The sequence below is a fragment of the Zerene cesonia genome, chromosome 12, assembly GCF_012273895.1.
Source record: "Zerene cesonia ecotype Mississippi chromosome 12, Zerene_cesonia_1.1, whole genome shotgun sequence".
Lineage (NCBI taxonomy): Eukaryota > Metazoa > Arthropoda > Insecta > Lepidoptera > Pieridae > Zerene > Zerene cesonia.
The window spans coordinates 2,998,330-3,014,176 of NC_052113.1; the positions used below are offsets into that span (position 1 = coordinate 2,998,330).

General features: G+C 34.0%; 2 protein-coding genes across 2 annotated transcripts in view; one reads left to right on the top strand and one right to left on the bottom strand.

Moving 5' to 3' along the window:
• The window catches only part of LOC119830929 (protein singed wings 2), a 31,592-nt gene extending 29,915 nt beyond the window's left edge, over positions 1-1,677 (bottom strand). Inside the window, exons 1-2 of the mRNA XM_038354119.1 lie at positions 1,613-1,677; positions 1,093-1,254 (exon numbers count right to left, since the gene is read on the bottom strand). Of these exons, the coding sequence (XP_038210047.1) occupies positions 1,093-1,254; positions 1,613-1,677 (227 nt within the window). The remainder of the gene's footprint in view (positions 1-1,092; positions 1,255-1,612) is intronic.
• A 2,394-nt stretch (positions 1,678-4,071) lies between these two features.
• Positions 4,072-12,886, top strand: LOC119830972. Its single transcript, XM_038354164.1, has 5 exons — positions 4,072-4,372; positions 9,318-9,372; positions 9,472-10,613; positions 10,701-10,874; positions 12,685-12,886. Exons 2-5 carry the CDS (start codon positions 9,321-9,323, stop codon positions 12,736-12,738), a joined length of 1,422 nt encoding a protein of 473 aa, XP_038210092.1. The 5' UTR covers positions 4,072-4,372; positions 9,318-9,320; the 3' UTR covers positions 12,739-12,886.
• Positions 12,887-15,847: the final 2,961 nt, after the last annotated feature.

Here is a 15,847-nt window from a genome sequence, read left to right on the forward strand (position 1 = left end):
TTTTTTTTTTTTTGTTCAGTATCACCAAAATATACAATTTCAGGAGAAAACGGAAGATCTGAATGCAAGTCATGAAATTCATTGGGGTATTCTCGATTCGCTTCCAAAATAAAATCATGACTAGCATTATCAGGGATGTCACAGTTTGTATTAACATCAACCGATTGCAATTTCCAACAGGAAGATATTGGACATCACCCAAACGTCAAAGTTTTTTTTATGACATGGAACAAGGTTCGCCTGATGGTAAGCATTCACCACCGCCCATGAACATTGTAGAGATAGTGCCTCTGCGGATGCTCTTCCGCTTTTAAGAGGTAAGTGAAAAAAGGAAAGGATCGACGAGTGGAAAGAAGGAATGGATTGGGATGGGTTAGGAAAAGGAAAAGGGCCCCGGACCCCACTCATCGTACGAAACACAATGGCATGACCCTATTTCACGCCGGTTTTCTGTGGGATTGTTGTACTTCCCTGGTGCAAGCTGGCCCAATTAGTGCCGAAGCGTGCTCGCACATACAAAAGGTATTTGCAACAAAATTTATTTTAAATGCCATTCACCTGTTTTACGGGGTGCCCCCAAACATGGCTATTCAACCGCCGCTCCCCATCCTGACCGCTGCAAGCGGCGACCTTGCCCGCTATACGGGATAACGTAACTGGGCTCGTGGAGTTTCACATCGTAAGTTCCTAATCTTAAATTTTTATATGTCAACAGATAATAAAATACACAACTGACTGGACAACTTTTGCCAAGGCATCATTTATATTCATGTTATATAAATGATGCATTGCCTCCATATCGAGAGTTCCAAATCTTCAATAAGACGATTCCTTTACATGTTATAGTATAAGTAGTAGTAATTCGCTGGTTCCCGCGAATCAGTTGCACACATTATAAAAAAATGGGTCTTGGTGTCGTCTGAGCTCGAATCTGCGATCCATTTTAGTGCACGGTTTCGGAGATGTGCAGATCGATTTACTCATATCTAATTGATATCCGGTGGGTCTGTACCGCCATTAGCGTCCCATTGTTCACCTTTTCCTATTATCTATTGTTCCTCCAACACCGTTCATCACTGACTGATCACTGACAGTCCATTATGTAGAGCGTGCATGATGACTGAAGAAACGGCAGCCCACGTGATCATGGAATGCACGGCGGTTGCGGAGTACAGGGCAAGGCACATGGGTTGTCCTAGGTCCCTCCCTGAGGTTTTCGGCAGCCCAAACAAACTGCTTAGCTTTTTGGAGGAGCTGGGGTGGTTCCACCTTTGACTGGCTACCCCCTTCTTTTCTTTTCAGGCAAAATAGGCGCTAGTCGTCGAGTTGCGGAAAACGTGCCCGTTTATTATTATTATTATTATTCCTCCAACACCGTCCCAACTCGGCGTTCATATCTATTACTCAATGTGCACCTCGCTTATCACTGCCTACAAAACTTCTTTGTTACGACCTACCTCGCTATTCTGAATCATCAATAAAACACATTCCTTCATTTAACTGCCATTATTATTTCCCAAATGTTGTTGCTTATTATCTACTGGTTTGTGTGCTTATGGAAAATGGTCACCAAATAACGTTTCCTAAATAACCTACTTGCTGTTGACCAAACCGAATTTCGGGGAGACCCTGATTTCTTGCTAAAGCGAGTTTTAGATTTGGCGACCATTTGTCCATTTTGCTATACAAAAATTATTATTGATGAACATTTGAATTGTAGCCTTATCTACTTATAAAATAGGAGCGAAACATTTCATCCACTAAAATATCGTTGTACAGTGTGTTCCCTGTAAATATGTTCGTAAAACTATGCATTGAATATCCCTGAAACTTGTATAGCAAATACATTAAGCAATATTTACCACAAACTGAAGTCCAATCATTCTGAATCCTATCAATATTCCAGTCCCATCTCTTACAATTCCTTTTCAAAAACTGGAGATGATATCGCTCAGGTGTTCGTCCATATGAATTAAAATATTGACCGATGCCAATCGTATCGATATGTACAGCTACCCAGTGTGAACCTGGTTTATCATCTGCATCCAAATTGCATATTATATACGTTGGTACATGGGTATACATAGGCAGTCTATTAGCAGCATAAACATTATTTTCTAGACTGGGATGAATCTTTTTCATGTTTTGTAATTCTAGTCTATCCATGATATTACTGTTATTAGCAGTTTATTACAGTACCAATCTATTCAATGGTTGTCATAGGAATGTTCAATTATAGCGATTTGTAAATATTAAATCGCATTCTTTGTGGGAGTCACAAAACAGGTTGATGCCTGTGCAAGCAATTTGAGATAAGTTTGTTGACTCATAGAGTTACTATCGGTTTCGTTTTGTGAATATTTAATCGCATTCTTTTGTGAGAGTCACAAAGCAGGTTGATGCCTGTTGCGAAGAAACGTGAGATAAGTTTGTTGACTCATAGAGTTACAATCAGTTTCGTTGTACTTAGGAATTTGCTTTAGATAAGAATGGTGCTAGATAAGATCGAACAGTTGCAGTCAGTCTATGGTCGTTTGATCACAGTGGATTGTATACGTCTACCAATACTACGTTTGTGTTACTTCAACGCTTCAATAGCCATGGAGGTAAGTGTTTATTCTATTGACAAACTTACTTGTATTTCTGTTGTTGTTTCCTAACGTGTGTGTGTCAGATTAAGTGTAAACAAATTGATATTAATGCGATAACTCTGTTGTTGCAGAAATCATTCAACTTCGATGAAAATACCTATAAACAGTGCTACATACTTTCTTCTTTATTAGAAAGATGGAAAACTGCAGTGAAATGTGCGTCAGTGCTTGCATTTCCACACCCATTGAAGAGAATATAGAACAATCCAACAGCGAATTCAATCAGGAGTTGTCTAAAGTTTGTGATGAAATGGAGATGCGTGAACTGTTCGATTCATCGTATGATGATGAGTTGTATAATGAATGTTTGATGGTTGAAATAATTTAGGCGGTCTATTGCGGTTATGTATTTAGAACACCTGGTCCAGTTTCCGAAATAAACTATAGACTATATGTTCCCCGACTATACAAGAAAAAAATTCAATGAAATCCAACCAGCATTTCCGGAGATTAACGTGTACAAACAAAAGAAAAGTGTAAGTGTAAAGACAAACGGACACAATTTTTATAGTATTCGTATTCTATGTAACTGTTTTTAAACTCCCTTTTTTTAAGTTATTCAATGTACAAACACTTTTTTTACAGTTTTATTATATGTACAGGTGTATAGATATGTATATGTCGCAGGCAAAGTGTATAATTATGCCGTTTACAAACGCTCGGCATTTTGTAATATGCAGACGAATAATACATAATATGCCGAATTCGGAATCAGAATTTTTTATTTTGGTTAAGGGGGTGGGTTACATTAGGTTCGTTGTATTTTTAACTACCCATTACTATATATACATAACTACATTTTGTAATATGCAGACGAATAATACATAATATGCCGAATTCGGAATCAGAATTTTTTATTTTGGTTAAGGGGGTGGGTTACATTAGGTTCGTTGTATTTTTAACTACCCAGAAATAGGCGGCCCGTAAAGTGGGTCTCCGTCGGCTCACAACCGACTCCTTGTGCACCTGTGGAAAAAGTAAATTCTGAACATATTCCAAATTAGATGTACAAAATATTACAAATGACATAATTATGCAATTTGCCTGCGACATACATACATTAATGTTCAACAAATAATGCATGCGATTAATTCAGTCACATATTACGAAAAGCATTCATCAATGTCATTAACATCTCGCCATAAAAAATGGTTCAAAGCAGACAGTGTCTGCCCTTAGCAAACTGTAGAGGACATGACTGCAATATATAAAAATAGCACCAACAAATCGGACCAGTTCCACTCATAAAGCGAATGCTATCGTAACAGTCACGTCGACAATATCGTTCTAAAAATTCGTTAAAATCAATGATGTGTTTTTTTTTTCTTTATAAAAAATTCTCACGTTAAATTAAGGAAATAGCTTGGATGCTTAAACATATTTTTAAAAATTTTGGATGTTAGACGTAGTTACATATCATTATACTCGTAATATGTGCCAGTGTATATGTACATTAGTAAACACTTTACCCCTTCCAATAAAATGTCCCCCACTCCGCTGCCCGCGCGTCCACCCGTGACTTATATGTGTTTTCTCATTTGATCAGTGACTGGCGACGTGTTCGCGCGTGTCATAAAACGTTATTTTTGATATTTGTGTAACCTTGAACCCTTGAATGCTATTACCATCGCAAATACAATTGTGGTATAAAGTATTATTATTTGTGCAGTGTTTTGCAAGGAATCTTCTGGATTTGGATTGATTGATACCATAAATTATAAGTGAGTATTCTCACGGAATTTGCGTATTAATTCTTATCTATAATATGTAATAAATTTGTACGATTTTTGGATACTGTGCTTTCTAATACTTATTTAAGAAATGGAATTAAAATTGGAAAAGCAAATATCCCTATTTGCTTTTTCTTATAATCGAAGTAAAAAATAAAAGACGTAATAATAATATAAAACGTTTCCAAAATCTTTACGCATATCCCCTCGGACATTGGATTGTTGTTCATTGATTTTCATCACACAAATTATTTTAACACACACAAACACACACACACACACACACAAAACACTCACACACACACACATATGCGCGCGTGAAAACACACACACACACACATGCGCACGTGCAAACACACACACACACACACACACACACGCACACTAACACACTCACACACACACACGCACACTAACACACTCACACACACACACACACACATGCTCCCTCACTCACACACACTAACACACTCACACACACACACACACACATACACACACATGCACGCACATGCATGCACATGCACACGCAGGCGCGCGCACGCCACACGCCATTCCACACAACTATGGACTCATTCTACAACAACTAGCAAATTTATTTCGTTTTCCTTTTCTATTAATTAGACATAAAATTCGGTAGTCAGTGGGTCGTTAAGAGATGTACTTAATTTTATGTAGATAAATATGTTTTTATTTCTTTATTTATATATATTCAGTATCCTCAATGATTTTTCGTGTGGCAACGCATTTAGTTATAATATCATACGCCATTGCGCATTGCGCCCGCGGCTTCGTCTGCGAAGACAAGGAAAATTCCCAATATATCACTCATTATGTCTCTCACTAGACTCACTATCTCTAGACACAAAAATCGTATCATAAAATAGCTCCGTTGCAACGTGCAAGAAAGACAAACAAACATACTGTCACATAAATTTATAATGTAAACTAGCTTTTGCCCGCGGCTTCGTACGGGTTAAGAGTAGTTTAATAGATGTTATTATATATATAAACCAATAAGAATCAAAATTAAAATTAATTAATCACTCTATTATAATAAACCAATCAAAATCTGTTGTGTAATTTTAAAGATCTAAGCATACATGTATGAAATATTGATTTTCTAAATTAATGCATACAAAATACATATCCGGAATATGTATTGAAATGTATGTATTTCTTACGAATTGTTTGTAATTCCCATATCGTATGAAGTAAAACATTCTTAATAAATCACTGATAAAGAAGTGAAGATCAAAATAATCATCAATTTACATAAACTGTATGAGTTGAGTCATTTTATATCTGAACTAGCTTGTGACCCGCGGTTTTGCCCATGTATTACCCTTAGTTATATAGGCTAAGGACTTCCTCAATTAATGGGCTATCTAACACCAGATGAATTTTTCAATAGTTCCTGTAATTAGCGTTCGCGTTCCACCAAACAAGCAAGCAAACAAACAAACAAACTTTTCAGTTTTATGATATTAGTACAGTATCTTAAGTCGTTATTAAATACCGATGTAAAACGCTTGTCGCTTCTCTCGTCGCTAAGGGCTCGATCGCCGATGGGAACTAAGAAAAAAAAATTGATTTTCTTTATTGTTAGAGTTGCATGGTAGAGATCGCTAATTGTTTTAAATTTTCTGTTCGTCTTTATATTGTGTCTATTTTGTACACAATAAAGAATTTTCATTCATTCATTCAATCTCATTCTCTCTCTCTCAATCAATTCATTCAAGTGAATCAGATGCATCACATGCAGATTATTTCGTGCCTACCATTGTCCTCAATTTGAAAATTGTATTATATATGTTCTACATCGAGGATAAAAATCATATCCATAAAATAACAACGCTAAACCACAGATAATATAATATGTCTCGGGATGACAAACATAGTTTTGTGATGACGTCACATATGTTGACTGACAGACGTCATGTAACCCACACACAAAATAATTCGAATAATTCGAGTCCTATACATTTAGGGTAAACGGAAAATGCTCGCACTTATCAAGTGCTGCCTCATGAAAACAATTGATTACTGAGGGTAATATAATAATAATACTTGTTTTTGGTTATTTTTTGACACAAAATCTATTGAATTTTCTGTGTTCGCTTTACTTTGTATATTTCAAACGTATGAAAAGCGTAAGATTTATATTTTTCAAATATTTTGTAGAATTGAGTTGATCATGTTATTCAATATCAATAGATCAGCAATTATAATATGAACCTTATTGCATAACAATGTGGTTTATTTTCGTACATTAATTATCCTTTCGTTTAGAATTATGTATCTATAATCAAAGTATTTAGTGTTTGTTACCTTGTAACTTTTTAGGTTGCGAACCGATTTTATTATTATTTTTTGCTTACCTGCCATGTGATCCCATTTAAATTTATTATAGTACTGACAAATTGAAGGCGAATTAGTTTTTTTTTTTATTATTTACCTATGAAATTAATCAAAGGCTATTATTATATTAGCAACCAGCTGTTCTCCCCGGCTTCGCCCGTGGTACCTTTACTAGTATTGCCTATGTCACTCAGAGAAATTGCAGCTTTGTAATGTTGAAATAATTTTTCAAATCGGTCTAGTGGTTTTTGCGTGAAAACGTTACAAACATGTAAAACAAAAGCTTCCTAATTCCTATTATAAAGTATAATATTAGTGTAGATTCTATTGTGTGTGATATAACAAATTGTAAAATATTACATCGATATTTAGATTGCTTACACATTTGCAATTGTAACGGCTAAAGACCTCAAACCATGCAGACACGTCTCACACATAATAACATCTCTAACAGACGTGCCTGGTCCCACATACATAATCATCATGTGTGGTATACGAGTACGTAATAGAAGTGTCTACTCGTAAGTTAAGTTAGAAATATGGTGTACCTCTTGCAGTTTTGCGAACCATAAACAATGTAAAGCAAAAGCGAACTCCTCGTCACCTCGCCACAAGGTGCCCTGCGGGTTTATTATTATTATCATCATATATTGATATTATATATCATTATATATATACTACTTCCTACTATCATATATATCATACTATACTATCCTACTAATATTATAAATGCGAAAGTTTATAAGGATGTGTGAAACTTTGCATTAATATAGCCTTCATATCAGAATAAAATAATAAGTTAAAATTTTAAAGGAATTTTTTATAATTTGGTGATAATATAACGATAACTGCCTAACGAGAGCTATATTGGCGGGCGCTGCCCTAATTGTTTGGGGTTACACAAAGATAATTACTGTAGGAATATTTGTCTTAAATAGTTCTAAATTAAAGTCCGCGACAGTATATATCTATATTTTACGTGTAAATCACTATGATCAAAATAGTGAACCAAACATACAATTTAATCGGATATTTTTAACAATGCACATTTTAGAATATATATCGGACTTTTATGAAAAGTTATACATCTGTCACTTTACGTATTGAATGTAGATAAACTTTGTGTTTTACACTGAGTAATTTGGAGGAATATTTTAAAAGTTATCACGATATGATTGACTAAAACTGTATATCTAAAGCGCCTAAAAGGCGCGGCGCGCAGAGCGAGCGGCCAGACCGGGCAGACACGCGAGGGCAGAGGTCGTTGACGGTAGTGTTCATTAAACGATTTTTCGTATGACAAATTCAATTCTCAATAATTCTCAATAAAAATTGTAATTTGTTTAAATCAATTATTTTTTAAAAAGTAATCACGACCAGTTATTTTTACTCGCGAGTCAAGCCACCCAGAAGCCCTGACATAGTTTTAAAATAAATAAGTACACTATAAAGAATGGCATGACGACGACGTTTCACGAATGTATACTATGATGACAGTTGACACCCTGGACCTCCAAGAATGAGAGGATCAAGTTAAACAATACAGTAATACAGCCAACAAAAGGTAATTCCGAAGACAACTAATTATCGACCCCGCCCCACCGAATACGGGACTCGATGAAATATAAGGCTGCGCCAGCGACCAGACAACGATCTTTACTCTTACAATTCACTTTTCTATATTTAATAATTTTAAGTATGAGTAACAATTATAAAGTAAAATATAAAATATATTAAATAAATTATTTTTAAAAGTGATTATACTCGTGTATATTGTATCTTCTCAAGAATATACAATCAAAGGTTTCATTTTATATAAAAAATGAAATACATATTCTCCGACGAAGGTTCAATGACTAAGCATAAACATACCTTGGACCGACGTGGAATGCATACGCAAAATAGTAAATTACCGAAACAATGGAACATATTTTCTTAAATATTAAACTTATTTAATTGTAGTGTACGTAATAAATATTGAACCATTTAATGTTTTTTTTTTTTTTTTCATAAATGTCGGCAGTAAAGTTGTAAACCCCCTGACTGAGCACCGGCCGACCTTGTTTTGCTATCCGGCTATGATGATGAAAGGTCGGCCTGTTGGCTAGTACGTTCCACCGAATAGGTCCACACATGCTGAGCAGCTAGACCAGCATATATGTGGGAATAGACCTGTGCAGTTTTTGAGCCTCTTCGAGATCTTTCGAGTGAGACTGTACGATGTACACGTGCATGTATACATGTATTCCGGTCGCCTGCGTAGGTCACGTCAGTTGCTTTCTAATATTCAGTTAAATTAACTTATATATAAATAAATAAATAAATTGCGTCGTTTTGTTAAGTATTTTTTACGCAATCGGCGTACATGCAACCATAAGTTCCATTGAATAGTACCTACACACAGTATAAGATCAGTTATATTGTGATGTGTCTTATCTTGTCACTGAACAACAATCTACATAGACACCAATTTATTAAATAATATATTAATTAAAACCACCTTAACACACGTTGTGAGTGCATCTTTATTTTTATTGTCCTGTTTGTTCACTTTATTTATTATTTCTTGTTACAGGTCATGTTTACTTCTGCTAGTCACACGTTAGATTCAGCTTATCAAAATGAATGCAGTGAGTAATTATGCTGATATATTGATAAAATGAGAATATTTATGAATCGATTTTTTATCGCTTAAATTGTGAGAAAATTTAATTCATTTCTTTTTACAGGTGCTTCAAACCTCGAATACTTTGATCTGAATAAGCCCGTAAAGGTGACCGTGATTATAGACGATGACTTCGACATATCTCCTTCCATACCTCAGGATAACAACAATAATAGTAAAAATAAAAATACCAGGCCAAGAAAACGTGCCAGACCCAAAAATAAAAAGCAGGAAATAATACATACCAAACAAACGCTCGAATGTACAGAAAATCTGCAAACAAAAGATAATACCAACGAAATAACATCAACGCCTTTATTCATTAATTTAGAACATAACTCAGTGTCTATAAATAACTCTTTTAGTAATTATGTTCATAAAGCAGCGGTTCATCCATTAGATATAATTCTGTACGATATTTTGGATATTATCAAATTTTACTTTACCAAACGACCATTTTGTCACAATCAGAATTATTATGAGAGCTTTAAAACAATAAAGTTCAGCCATTCATATGAATATGTCCTAAAGTACTTAATACCAATAGAACATAATGATCCCGTATTAAACAACTTTATTATGAGAATCACGACAATCGCAAAAGATTACTCGTTTCCTATTGTTTTTAACCAAAGTAGATATCTTTTACTTGAAATGATAAAATGGTGTAAGGATAAGAGCATGACGCGTCCACCTCCTTATAATGTATACCCAATATTCATGGCAGAAAACCCTTCTTCTGTTTCTAACCATATAAACATGAATAAACTAAACCAAATTGAATCAGCTTTAAATAATGAAGAAGTTAGGATTAATGTAGATCAGGAACTTCATAATTTATGTAACAATCCCAACAAAGACATTTGTAATGGAAGTCAAAACTCTGTCAACTCAACTCAGTCACTCAGTGAAAACTCAGATATATTACCACAACATGGATCCGTGTTCCCAACAACATTTAACCAGGATACAAGATGTGATTCACACAGATATCCAACAGTACAGAGTCTTTTAAACTCCAATGGCGAACGAAATATATTTGAAAATGACTCACTTGAGAATCGCAATAATGACACAATATATCGACCTGAAATTGTAATTCAATTAGATATTAATCAACAAGTAGAAGCAACTAGATGTACAATATCTACAGACAGTGGTTTTACAAGTCCATTAACGTTTAATTTCTCAGATGAATTCACAGTGGTAAATATTTTTAAATTCAATATTTGAAAAAAAATTATGTCTACAAAAAATTGGTCTTCATATCATTTTCTTATTATTTTGTTTTAGATCAACAAAGAGCCGCAAACGGAAGTCAACCATGAAGATATGATGCCAATTATTGAAAATGTGACATCTCTTAATACAACTGTCAAGCTAGGTGCTTGTAATGTGTGCAAGAAGACTACCCACAAAATGTGTAAAGGCTGTTACAAAATTTTCTACTGCAGTATTGAATGCATGGTAATTTTGGAAAATATGATATTTAAATATTTACTTTGTTGCAATATTAAGAAAAAAATATACGAAAGCGATATAAAAAGGTTCATTAATTCAACATTTAACTATATTCACGCTAATTACATACTATTCATAGCACATACAATATTTGCATATTTACGAGTTTTATTGATTAAAGTCATATATCAAATACACATAAGCCACAAGTATTGATCTAGGTGCCTTCAAATACTCAATATTATTTGTATTGAATCATATAATATAAAGGGGAAACATATACACATCTAATTGTATCGATATATGAAAACCTGATTCTGAGGAGAGTAGTTGAGAGGTGCTAAGACTAAACATACGTTGAAGGAGTTTGTATTATATTACGTGTTTTTTTTTTGTTGTTTTTAATGAAAACATATAACAATAAATGTTTGTAAATAGACACAATTTTAAAGCTCTCTAGATGTCTTTAAGAAGTACTAAATACCGGTGTGCTAGACATTGCTCCTGAAGTCCAATTGTAATGATGACATTAACAAACTATAAATTATTTATTTATTTAAACACTTTATTGTGCTGACAAACAAAACACAAAACAAAACTTATACTTAAACAAATAAGTAGATACAGCACAGAAGGCGGCCTTATCACTTATAAGTGATCTCTACCAGGCAACCAACTGAAAGATAGATAGGAACGTAACTTAAAAGGAGATAGGTAAAAAGTATAGCAAATATAACAAATAAAATAACAACATTCTAAAAATTTACATACAACATACATATATAAAATAAATATACATACAAAATAACTCATATAAATAATAATGTAATATAATGTATCTAGCATTATACATTTTTTCAGTTGTAAGGTCTTTATAGCAATTTTATTACTATTTTATATTCTTATTTACCCATAAGAAACGATGCATGATCTTTTCTCGCCGTCAATAACGACGACGAGATATATCTGACCAAAAACTTCAAAATTCGATGTCATTTTCCCGCCATGTTAGGTTTTATAGAAAAATTGATGTCAACCTTTTGTATACGTCATATACATGTATCTCTACTTTAGACATGAGATATAGACATAAACTACTAATATAGTAGTATGTCACCTATGCATATACTATCAAAACGCGACAAAACGAGTCAAGTGAATTATGTCGTGGCGAGCATACGTCGTCCCGCGAATGACTAAAATATTGTTATTATCTGTGCGTATTATTGTCTATTCTTTTTTATTGGTCTGAGAAATAAAGAAAAAATGTATATCTAATAAATAAACGAATGATGAAAACTCGTAATAACAATACATATGCTGATTTCAAAATAACAATTTAATTACAGATCACAATAACATCACACATTTAAGCTCCACTTGTGCTAATAATCTATTCATATGAACCTTACCTATCGCATTTTTTGTGGGCACTTGTGTCGAGCTTACGACCTATATTTTTTTTTGCATAGCATCTCGATGTGAAAGAATTTGATTTGGTCTGGCTGTTTTTTTTTTTTTCTTTTAATTGTTGTAAAAAAATGGATTAATTTGGAAATAAAAAAACTTACGAAAGATTTGTATATTTTTTATTTAGTTTCTAACTAGTAACAACCCGTTCATATTGACTGATTGCAAGCTCTTATAAAATATGCATTACAAAATATGAGACACAATTTTACACAATGTAAAAAATACGAACATTTTTATATCGCAACTAACATAGTCACTGACTGTTAACATACCTGCATCAAATTTACAATAATAATTATACATGTGTAATTTTGTAGTAATTTATACAAACTTATCATTTTAGAAAGCAGAGTGGCAACTTCACAAGTTTTTCTGCTGCCAACCCTCCGGCAATTAAGTACTGAAGTGAAAATAGAAAAAAAAGCGAGAGCACAAGCAGTTATGAAACCAATATATGTTAATTACATCCTGTTACATTGTATTGAAGTTGTTAAATTTTCAATAAATATTGTTTTTGATATGATATAATTATAATGTGTAAAGACTATAAATATTTCATTACAATCCAAACTACTTTAAATTTAAAGTATCTCTTGCTGGCATGTACTTGATAGTCCCAAAAAATATTGCTTATTCACGAGTAGGATTGGTGGGAAAATAACCCTCCGCGAAATTTCGAATATGTGAAGGGATGTTATTAGGCAAGTGCTTCTTGTCTATAGGATAAAATAGCAAATATATTTCGTCCTTACTTCATTATACTTAACCATGATAATTCATACAACTGAAATCTAATTTAATTAAATTCGGTACATTAGTAGTTTAGTCACAAAATATAAATGGGTATAGGTATATATAGTATACTAGTAAGTATATGTTATAACTGCCCGATTTTCCTTAAAAAAACTTCCTACATAATAAGGGTACGACCCACTAACAGTACCCTATTAATTGTTTGTTGATTCAATGACAAAAGGTTAAAACACAACTAACAAACTTAAAGTAACCAATATGTTATAATGAAATAACAAATAGGCGTTGTCCTAATTTAAACTAACAATGAACCAGTTATAGTACTTATTTTCCCCTATAAGTGCCCTAGTATCTTAAGACTGGGCTATCTTTAATCAGACCAACCCCAAAAAAGAAGTTTCAAGATTCCAGCGACAACAAAACCTAAAAAAATCGATGTACTTATTATCCATATTTTTCCTTATGCGATTAAACAATGCAGTAGCAACAGCAACTACGCTATTATTAAACAAAAATATAACGCAACCCAATACTGATAAGCTTACAGTGAACGAAAAATGAGAATGTAATCAGCGTTTGAGTCAGTATCCGTAGAAGATAAGCTTACCAACTCATACAACTATACTATATAAGTAATTAATGCTTTATCTCAATATAGTTATAAATATGCTATTACTCAGTAATATGTTATCTATGTATTACTGTACTGTGATATACCACATCGAATATTATGAGTAAATTAAAGCAATTTTGTCAATATCGGTTAAAAGCTCTACAAAATTTTAGTGTGTATCACATGAAACCTAACTTAGCCCTCGGACTGTGTAATAATGAACGGGTCCAATTCGAATGTTTTTTATGCTATAAGCAGGCATCCGAGCTGGTGGTAAGCGATCACCACCGCCCCTGAACATTCCCAGGGGTAATGCCTCTGTGAATACAATGTCCGCTTTTCAAAAAAAGGAAAGGATTGACTAAAAAGAATGAATGAACTGGAAGGGGTGGGTAAAAGGAAATGGGCCTCCTGCTCCCCCACTCACAGTACGAAACACAATAGCTTGCTTTTATTTCACGCCGTTTTTCTGTAGGGGGGTATGGTACCCTGATGCGAGCTGACCTAATTTGTGCCGAAGCATTCTCGGCTCCCACATTAAAAGTGTTTTTAATGTTTTTAAACATATATAGTAACTCTTACAGCAATTAAGCTATTATTAAACATTTTTTTTTTATTGTGGGATAGGGAAGCGCTTGACTACCATCTCGCCGTACGGTAAGCGTAGATGTAGTCCAAGATGGAGTGCGCTTCCCTAGGAGGTACCTGTTCACTCTACTTTTGAAGATCCCCAGATTATACCCGTCAGGGAACACAGACTCAGGAAGCATGTTCCCGTCCCTTGCGGTTCGAATAAAGAATGTAGAGTCAAACCGCTTAATCCGGATACATGGAACATCCACCATAAAGCGGTGCCTAGAGTCTGTGCGCCTCGACGACCGATGGAAGAATGGGGATGGCGGAATCTAATTGTGTAATTCCGCAGCGCACTCTCCAAAGTGTATCCGATAAAAGAGCGATAGACTAGCCACTCTACGGCGATGAGCGAGGTTCTGTAGTCTTTTGCCTACCAGATCATCGTCGTTTATGAGCTCCTTAGCACGCCTCTTCATCATCACTCATCGCCTCAAGCGTCTCCAGGTGATATTTGGCAGAACCATAAAAATATACATTTGAATTATATTTGAATTACATTTGAATATTACAATTGAAGTGATTCCAGATTGCATATATCCTAAATATGTTCACTGATGACTCATTTCTAGGAATATACTCATATTAATTGATTGAACCATTAAATTTATTAAGAGGAACAGACGTTTGTCTTCAACATTCAAATTATGTCTTGGATGAATACCTTTACAAATTAAGTATTGAAGCCTCCTTTACATGAAAAATTCTATCTGAGTTATTGAAATTGCTGTAATAATAATTTTTTGTACAGTTTATTATTTACATTAAGAAATTTATTTCTTTTTATACTTTCTCTTCTTATTTTTATTCTCATTTACTACTAATATTATAAATGTGAAAGTTTGTTTGTATGGACAAGTACTTATCCGTCAATCACGCTGAAACTACTAAAAGGATTTTGATGAAATGACAGGATCACCTGATGAATACTCCGTTGGGATAATCCTATCCTATCCTACTCGTACGAATATTAATTATTATATTATTATTATGTATTTATTATCCTCCTACTTCCTACTAATACTATTAATGCGAAAGTTTGTAAGGATGTGTGTGTGTGTTTGTTGCTCTTTCACGCAAAAACTACTGAACCGGTTGCAATGAAATTTGGTACGTAGATAGCTGGAATAACATATAGGCAACTTTTTATCACGATATTCGTACGAGATACGGACTTACGCGGGTGAAATCGCGGGGAGCAGCTAGTGTAATATGAAGCAAACTCAAATCGTGTTCGCAATTCTTTTTAATTTCTGTAGTCAGCATACATATTATCTACTGTACTTCACTTACACATAGTGTACTTCAACTTAACGAAAACTATCGTATTGCGATTGTTAAAATTTTTTCCCTTAAACGGGCTTATAAGTACTGCTGCTGCCTTAACCTTTCTTGACTCTGTCAGGGTTTTGATCTAGTCTCTTATGATATCTTTTGGGATAGGTTAAAGAGAGCTGGAGTACCTTCTTCTCCTAACATTTAAATTTTGGTAAAGAGGAGGTTGATC

Bases quoted from the DNA above. Each gene is read 5' to 3' on its own strand.
- LOC119830972 (XM_038354164.1), top strand. From the start codon at position 9,321: ATGTTTACTTCTGCTAGTCACACGTTAGATTCAGCTTATCAAAATGAA. The intron at 10,614-10,700 runs GTAAATATTTTT...ATTTTGTTTTAG, and splicing joins TCTCAGATGAATTCACAGTG to ATCAACAAAGAGCCGCAAAC. The intron at 10,875-12,684 runs GTAATTTTGGAA...TTATCATTTTAG, and splicing joins ACTGCAGTATTGAATGCATG to AAAGCAGAGTGGCAACTTCA.